Source organism: Sphaeroforma arctica, assembly GCF_001186125.1.
Source record: "Sphaeroforma arctica JP610 unplaced genomic scaffold supercont1.604, whole genome shotgun sequence".
Classification (NCBI taxonomy): Eukaryota; class Ichthyosporea; order Ichthyophonida; genus Sphaeroforma; species Sphaeroforma arctica.
This window is the reverse complement of record NW_014039954.1, coordinates 11,984-21,143: the sequence shown is the minus strand read 5'-3', so window position 1 is coordinate 21,143 and position 9,160 is coordinate 11,984. Positions and strand designations below refer to the sequence as shown.

Sequence of the window (9,160 nt, the reverse complement as noted above, 5' to 3'; positions counted from 1 at the left end):
ACACACACACACACACACACACACACACACTATATATATATATATATATATATATATATATATATATATATATATATATTATAGTTCGTCTGCATAAGCTTTAAGAAATCGAGCGTAGCATTCGAACACATGTCTTCATATTGTGTAGATATGGATATGCAGCTATTAGAATAGAGATACTTCATATAATTAAAAGGTTACAAAGTAGCACATAATTATAGATAATATTTTGTGTATTAATGTTGACATATCATGAGGCAACTATATATATATATACACACATATATATATAAGCAAGTTTCCACGCTTTAACGAATCGTTCTTAATATCCAGCAAGACAGCTCGAGCTTCAATACGTTTCTAATACACAACACCTTAGTCGATTTAACATGATTGGATTAGGCATAACATACCCAAAGGTGCGCTGTCTATATCCACCACTTTCGCCTGTACTTCTTTATCAGTGACATCCGTCTCCACATCTTTTACACGTGCATACGCAGCATTTACTTTGGCGTTTATCCTGCTTCTCAAGGCATCTGTGTCTTCTGTTGGTGTCTGTAAGTGGTTCGCGAGGAACATATCCCTTGTCCTCTTTAATGTCCTGTATGTGGCTTGATCTATTTTAAGTTTGGGGTCCGCAGCCGTAGCCGAGCTTTGTGCAACCATGTTAGCTTATTTGATTGAATGCTTTCTTTTTCTTTTTGCTATATTTTATTCGTCTCAGTTGGCCTGAGTTGTTTAAACTATACGCGAGTAAGGTGCAAACACGAATATAAGGTACCTTAGAGAGGTTCACAACTATTTAGCAAAACACGTCTATGATCACATTGAATTACTTCCTCTATTCTATCATATCAACTCTCCTTTACGCCGTTCTGATTTCAGAAGTCAATATGATCGTATAGATTATGATTGGCATTGTGAAGAGCGTGTGCATTGGAAAAAAAAAGTAAACTCTCTATAAATAGATATGAGAAGTCAGTGTAAAGCGCCGGCTTCGGCATCAATTTTTTTATGTTTGCTTTTTATTAAAAAAATAATATTAATTAAATGTACACATTTTTAAAGATTGAACACTGACAGCCTCATATCATGAATGCTACGAAACTGGAGGTATAAACTACAGTCTGCATGCGTACTACACATTATAGAATGTCTGAAATTATAGAATGCCTGAAATTATTCACCAAGTCCCGGTTCTCAGTGTTACCTCATATGCTGCATTCTCATAGACCATTCGACGGACAAGGTTGAACTAGCTACATAGTCATCATTGTCCAATCAAACATAACACTCATAGCTACTAGCTAGGCATGGTGCATTGGTATGGATTCTAGGATCTGGGTATTGTGTATCGATATATACAAAGTTGTGCTTGTGACATGACATGTGGTTGACAACTTCACGGCTTCATAGCCAATTAAGACAGGCCTTGTCTAATATTTTTTATACTTGTGCAGTCTTAAATTTCAGTGCCATATTGTCTCTATACCTTTAAATACCTGTATACAGGTATGCGATATGCTTGATAGCAACTAGTCATAGTCTGTTACAACTAACGTAAGTATAACGATGAGTTTGCATATACACTTGTGAATTATATACGGCTTTTGATAGCTGTAGCACAGACTGTACAAAGCAGGAATTGAAATATTGAGGTTGAGGAACAAGAGGTGTGAGCTTAGAAGGTAATTGTGTGTGATTTTATCAGTTATATCACATATCAGTACATATATAGTATGAGAGCACAATTAATTACAACTACTTGGCTAGAACACTCTCAATGTAGTTACATTGTTGTCGGACAAGTAAACTCATCGGAACAAACGTATGTGTAGGCATTGTATGCGATTGTTACACTGCAAATTGGGTGATAGTGTGCAGTCTGCTATAATATTCTCATATTGTCCATCCAGTTATAGTCTCGGACTGGATTCTAAGAGTCGTATGAAACTGTTGCAGTATACGGTGACAGTAATATATTGCTTCAAACATATGAATGTGTATAACTGTTGCTTCACGTGATGTTATGTAGCGTACACTTTATTTGACTCTTATCGAATCCTCGTTTCCTCAAACTGTCGTTTTAGAGTCCTATCAGGCTATCAGCAAGTGTTTGCCACGACATAAAATGTGATAGTTAATTACACAATAAAAGGCTGCCTGACCTTCAAAACCAAGGAAACATTCTGTATTGAAGCCGATAATCCGATATTTATATGCATACTGATGTGTATTTATTTTTTATAGCCCTGCACCTCAAGAAATTTTATTGCAACATAGTTAAACGCAGTAGGACGTAAACCGTAAGGTCGGTTTAAAATTCTGTTTAAAATAAGCATATGTGCTTTTTATACTTTCTCGCCTTTCCTCCTGAAGCCCTGAATGTATAGTAAATTCTTACAGCCAATGAATTCACGAGATTTGATCGACGGGTGTACAGAACTTTTTTTAAGTGAGCAGCTGCACAGGCTCCAGGAAAAGACAAAAACCACTACAGAGTAGTCATGATGTGGGTGCTGGAGAGCCTGAGAACTTTTGAGTACACTTTCAAAGTATTCTTTTATAAAAAACCCCGAAAAATATTAGGAAATTACCTAGTAAATAGTAGAGGTGCGCCTGAGAACTTTTGTGCACATTTTCAAAGATTTTTTCTACTAAAAAAACGAAAATTATTAAGAAATTACCTAGACAGGTTCACAAATACATTGAGTTCTAAAGAGTAAAGAATTCGTCGAAAATGAGTGATTTCATTGGCTGCAAATATTAATTCGATATTAAATAATAAAAGGTAATTTTTTGTTTTAAAAACAAAATTCGGATCGAAGGCGGTCCAGAATCACAGACTCAAAATAGGTTTTTTAACACAATTCAAAGAAAAAAAAGTATATTGTTTAAAAAAAAACCATTTTAATACATACTTGCGTCTTGATGTAAATATAGTATGTAATTTAAAAAATATTTGAGCAGGGCCAGGCATAAGGCTATTTATGCATGATATTTTAGATAAAAATATTGTTTTCAAACAAACACACACATTTTTTTTTTTTGTATCAGTTCATCTGTCATCAGGACCTCATCTCGAATTTTCTATTAGTGAGTTCAATTATAAAATCATCGAATAGGAATAATAAGTTATGATTTGTCTATTGTTGGAAGTCCATAGAAATCGTAATTAACACCCTGGCAATTAAAGTCGTGTTATTTAAAAAAATCAAACACAATTAGTTTTTAAAATATCGACAAATTTGTTAAAATACAAATATTGTTAAAAAGTACAGATGTAATTATGTATGTACACTTGTCAGTTGTCACTGGTACAGGTATAAACAGTATTCCTCAATTAAAAATAGATACTGATTCTCACTGTATGCATGCAGTACGACTGTACGTATTTTTATTATTTAAATTTTTGATTGGTTGTTTTAAAATAAAAATTGAATTTAAAAAAATCTGTTTAATAAATTAACACTGTACAGTGTAAAACTTTAAATACAATCAGTATGTAATTATAGCAGACTGTACTCTGTAGTTAGTTTTTAAAAATTTTATCGCTATTTTTTCGTTAAAAAACAGTTTTAACTTCTCGACAAAAATAATATCTCAGGAATCAGATCATTCAAGAGTCAAGACTCGTGCAGTATGCCTCAGTCTCACATGGGCCTAATAGCTGATACCTGCTGATGGCTACTTCATCATCGTGGCTGCTTGGAGTCTGGCTGAGTGACTGGAGCCAAATAAATATTTATAAAAATAGGCTGGAGCCTGGATGAATGGTCAGTGGAGGACTGGAGAGTGGAGGCCGGAGCGGAGGGCCACATTTGTTAAAAAAAGAAACAGGAACAATTTTTAAATGTATAAAATATGAAATTCATTGGATCAAAGAATCTTGATCTGGGGACTCTCGGATCTTGGCCTCTTGAAGGTACATAAACTACATACTAGTTAAAAAAAGTCCGGAGTACCCCCCCCCCCAAAAAAACAAAAAAAAAACAAAAACGACCCCCCTTATAACACGACAACCAGGTCACCAAGAGACGACCCCGGACTCCAGAGTCTCAGACTCTAAAGACTTCCCAAAGAGTCTAAACAAATAGTCCACGACTCTACAGATTTATTCTATAAATATATTTTCGATAGTAAATACCTTTTTAAATATATAATTTTAAAAGATAGTTTTGATTGATTCCGATATTAACGCGCTGATAATTTATGTATATTCACTTTCTAAAACGAGACACAGGAAGTGTAGTATATTTAAAAATAGGCTGCGAGTCTTGCGACTCATCACTAAAATACAATACTATGCCTATGCGCTCTGCAGTTTGCAGTTTGCACTTCCGCAGTTGGCACTCTGCGACGGCACTCTATTGCACTCTGCGAGAATGCAATGCCTGGCTCTTGCCTTCTGCGGCTTTAACCCCTGGGGGAAAATGGGCTTAGCCTTCAGACCTTCTGGCTTCTGCTCTCTCTATCTAGCTCTCTCTCTAGTAGAGAACCAGTACATAGTCCAGTACCCTCTGGCTTTGGCTCTGGGCCTGGATTCTGTAGTAGTAAAAAAACAAAACAAAGAAAACAGCAAAAAAATATTTACATAGGTAATTTACTATATACTCTACAATTCTACATACCTCATATATTATTATTTACATACATAGTCGATAGTCGATAGTCGATAGACGATAGTACAGTATAATAAATAGTAAAAACAAACTATTTTTTATAATTTATATATGCAGCATAAAATAGTTAGCATTTTTGCGGTCTTTTCCCTCCACAACAAGTACATTGGTAAAAAAATTGCTCTCCCATCAATTGGGCGCGATTGCTTCGCACATTTTTTTTGTTTTTTTGAAAGAAAAATTCATATTTGTATTCGGTTGTTGGGTACGCCTGATAAACTACAAACCTAAAACCCGGGCCTCCTGAGTCCACTCTTGGGACTTGGGCCCTCTAGTAGTATTTAGGCCCCTTGTGAGGGGCGCCTCACTCACAGGCTGTGTTCGAAAGTTTTTTTAGAAATCAAAATCGACTCCACCTCTCAGAGTCACTCTCAGACCTCCACACAAGTCACAATTTGATAGTAAAAAAAAGATGAATATTAGCCCTGAAAATAAAAGCGAATCAAAGCGATCTGTGTTGGACTCTCAGCCAATCACAGCAAGCTAAACCCTAAACCTTAAGTATATTTCGATACAACCGAACCAAATAGAATTTCGGACCCTTCCCTAAGTTTCGGGTGCAGGGCATGTCACGGGCCCAGGCAACGCATGTATCATCCACAACCACTGAGGTAAATCATCAACACAAGCCACTCCCGAGTCTGATCAGAGAAAGGGATTCAGTTGATTTAGATCCGGGATGGTAGACTGCCATATGGAACTCTGTACCAAATACAAAATACTACGGAGCGAAGTGTAATAATGAAACAGAGATGTTGTGGATAGCAGAGTACCATTCAGCTATATCTACGCTCAGGTATAGTTGGTGCTTGTCTGAGGTCAAATGTTATAATCGGGGTGGTAAAGGGTGGTGTTTGGAATGCATGCAGGGTAGTAGAGGAGGGTCAATCGGTTGTGTTGCTTTGACACATCTTGGTTACCATTTCGACCCTCTCTGGTTGGTTGCCATTCCAATCCACTCTTATTGGTTGTCTAAAGATAGTCGATGAGAGTACTTGTCTGCTTTGCTTAGTTGTCCACACCCAGTAATCTGTTGCTTCCTTCCCTTTGTCACAGAGAATCGAGTTATCTTCGATCTTCGACCTTCGACCTTTGGTCTCTGAATCAAGCAAAGTGTGATTTTCTCGCTCACAGTAATGTCTAGTTACCTGAAGAGCTCCTCAACTACACATCAGCATAATGTAGTATATAACAGGCCACAACAGCCTGGACAAGGTGGGTCGCTTGCGCACACACACGTGTATGCGTCATCACTTAATCAGCCTAAGGTACACGTGCGAGGCTTGAAACCGTCCATCTTGCGTAAACCACCAGCTTTACGTGAGCACGACAATCTCCGCACGTGCCCTATCAATGCGTTGGGAAATACGACATACAGCTATGGCAATAATAGTGGGAGTAGTAGCTTAAATACCAGCCGACGTTCGAGTTCCGCAAGTACTGTGAGTGTGGGGGGGGGAGGTGGCATGAGTGCACAGGCGTATACACGACAGCTATCTAAGAATAGCCCAGCTGCACACACACACACGCCACAGTCGATGGGCACGCTGAGCGCTTCATCGTCCCGGAATGCGTCCCGGAATGGGACACCCTCAAGCTCTACTTCACGAGTGAACTTCCTCAACAAGACTCCCAGTCAGAAGGCGGCAGACGCTCGGAGGAGAATATCACAGCATGATGTAGAGGGTGCTTGCGACTCTTTTGCAAGCGGCATATCAGACTCAGCTGCGTTAACAAACACACCAGCATACGCCACTACGCATAGATCTACGTCTACATACGCACTCACACGAGGCCATGTGCACGCTGTGTGTGTTCCTGCGGCGGTGACTGAGGAGGCTTCAGCACGCGATGCCCCTGCTGTAACTCCAGCCTGTACACGAAAGGGAGAGTGCGAGAGGAAGTTCGGTACGCCATGTGGTCCCTCGGTACCCTCATCTCAGTCGACTGTCATTGTGCGCAAAGCGAGCACAGACGAATCGGCTGTGTACCCCACGCCGCACAACTCGACTTCTCCGAAGATAGTCAAGTCCACCGAACTCGTCTCTGAGCACACGCACTCGTATGCGTGTGTGCGGATGGATGAGCACGTGCACGCACATGGATCTGAGACCTGCGGAGATACGGTTAAGGGGCAGGCAAGCGTGTCTCCTACGCTACACGACCGAGTGCGTGAGAGAGGGGGGTTTGGATACCACATTGGGGGTGTGTACGCACCCAAACTGCGGCCCAATCTGACTAAGCTGGCCATGTCGTACAGTGGTCGTACAGACACGTGTGTGAACGAGATATCCGACGACTGCGAGGATGGCACATGTGACATGTCGTTTGGGAGAGTCACGGAGAAGGCCATCTCCGCCGTTGTGGAGATAGTGCTGAGGGATTGGGACGGGCAAAACCAGTACACACGCACAAGCCTGAGTGTGTTTCTGCGCAGCCTGTGCGTGCGGATGAATCTAGATGTTCAGTGTCTGGTGAGCACTCTCGTGTACCTGCACAGATTGAAGATGAAGTATCCGGCGAGTAGGAGTGCTTCGTGCGCGCAACGGATCTTGTTTATGAGCTTGCTGGCCGCTACCAAGTTCAACCACGATCGACCCTACGACAACAAGGCGTGGGCGATGGTATCGAACTTCACCTTACACCAAGTGAATGCCATGGAGTTACAGTTCCTGGATAGTCTAGACTACGTACTCAGTATAAGAGGCAAGGACGTCGATGGCATGTTGCAGGGCTTACGGTGTCAGGAGCTGGTTCTAAAAATAGATGCGCGGCTCGACCAATCAGAACTCGACACAGAGCTAGAGCACATCACCAGTCGGCTGTGTTTGGCGGCTGTGCTGCCGGACCTCAGCAGTGTGACGAAGGAGTGGCTGAGAAGTTCGGTACTAACCGTACAGAACATCATCGAAGGTGTCGCTCAGTGAGGGATGCAACCCTGAGTACAACGGGATCAGGCGCAGGTCAACACGTGCGTCTTCGTTTAGCGTGTCTTCAACAGCAACCACCATCCGTGTAACGAACGGGTCGAAGACTTGGGTCGCAATGGGTGCAATATAGTACAATGGTGATCACAGCATACCCACAGATGCGCTGTAAGCAACCCAATGGCCACACTACACACGGGAACATCCCGTCATGGGATCCATTTACCTACCCCCTCCCCTGTCTGGCCGGGCCAGGCTATGGAGAGAAACAACGGGGCATGGTACAAGGTGGCCGGCCGGCCTGTTATGTACACGGTAGCGAAAAGAGGTCTGTCACGGTTGATTGTGTCTAGCTGTTGGCAGAGGAATTCGACTATTAACGCCCAGGAGTTAAAGTGTGAAGGTGTGAATACCCACATCCACCTTTCCTGTTGTCTTCTGTTTCTATATAGTAGGACAGGCGTGGGTCAGAACTCGAGTGCCTTTAAAAGTGGGACATCACTGGCTATAACCCAGTGACGGGATTGGAAGGAACCGCACGCTTTCGCTTACATATGGGCGAAGAATCAACGCAGCCAAACCCGAAAACCCTATAAACCCTAAAAGCCACTATACTGATAGCTGTGTCACAGACTCCAGACGGGATTGTGGGTATAAGGATGCTACAGTATACGCTCCGCTGTTATGCGAGCAAGCACCAATCTGCCGGTGAGTCATAGTGGTTGGTATAGGGACATAACAGAGTTGTGGTTGATGTAGGTACGAAACAGAGTTGTGGTTGATGTAGGTACATAACAGAGCTGCAGGAGGTATGCCTGGACACCTCACCCGACGCGAGAGAGGATATAAATAGGACAATTAGACAGAAGATGCTAGCAAGCCTAGCTCAGAGAAGTATTAGAATGTATATAATATTATTGTATGGTAAGAAGTGCGTGTATTGATACGCACGAGTCTGGTAGAAGACTTCGGTAAACATGTGGCTATAGCCACCGTCATGTAGTGTTAGAGGTTGTAAAAAATTAGTTTAGTTGAGAGTGATTTCGCATCAGAATTAAAAAAAAAGGTGGTGCCAAACGAAGTGACAGTACTTCATTAACACACCCTTTGATCCCATTCCAGATTGGCAGCTGTGTGTTTATGGATATTTAACAGAGAAGTTTTGACAGGAATTTCATTATTTAATGGTTTTCTATCATTTCAACATGTATAGCAACATGTATAGGAATAGGAAAGTGCGCACATACATATGTGAAGAAGGTAAGTGTATAGTCAAAATAATTTGTAGGTATGTAAATATACTTATCAAAATACTTGAAAAAAAACATACACACTATATATACACATAACCGTACACACCCAAACACCCAAACCTACACACACAAACACACAAAAACCCCCCCACCACACCCACGCACCCACACACACACTCACATACACACACACACCACACACACACACACACACATATATATATATATATTTATATATACATACATATATATATATATCTATTTACATATATACATATATATGTATATGTATATA

At 41.0% G+C, this 9,160-nt stretch overlaps 2 protein-coding genes across 2 annotated transcripts; one reads left to right on the top strand and one right to left on the bottom strand.

The window, feature by feature from the left end:
* Positions 1-360: 360 nt before the first annotated feature.
* Positions 361-669, bottom strand: SARC_07526 (hypothetical protein; the record flags this gene model as incomplete). The annotated part of the gene is made up of 2 exons (XM_014298531.1): positions 361-374; positions 414-669. 2 exons carry the CDS (start codon positions 667-669, stop codon positions 361-363), a joined length of 270 nt encoding a protein of 89 aa, XP_014154006.1.
* A 4,774-nt stretch (positions 670-5,443) lies between these two features.
* SARC_07525 (hypothetical protein) lies at positions 5,444-8,733 on the top strand. Its single transcript, XM_014298530.1, has 2 exons — positions 5,444-8,371; positions 8,400-8,733. Exon 1 carries the CDS (start codon positions 5,822-5,824, stop codon positions 7,610-7,612), a length of 1,791 nt encoding a protein of 596 aa, XP_014154005.1. The 5' UTR covers positions 5,444-5,821; the 3' UTR covers positions 7,613-8,371; positions 8,400-8,733.
* The last annotated feature ends 427 nt before the right edge of the window (positions 8,734-9,160 follow it).

What these genes read in the sequence shown, in the direction of transcription:
- SARC_07525 (XM_014298530.1), top strand. Translation starts at nt 5,822, where the DNA reads ATGTCTAGTTACCTGAAGAGCTCCTCAACTACACATCAGCATAATGTA.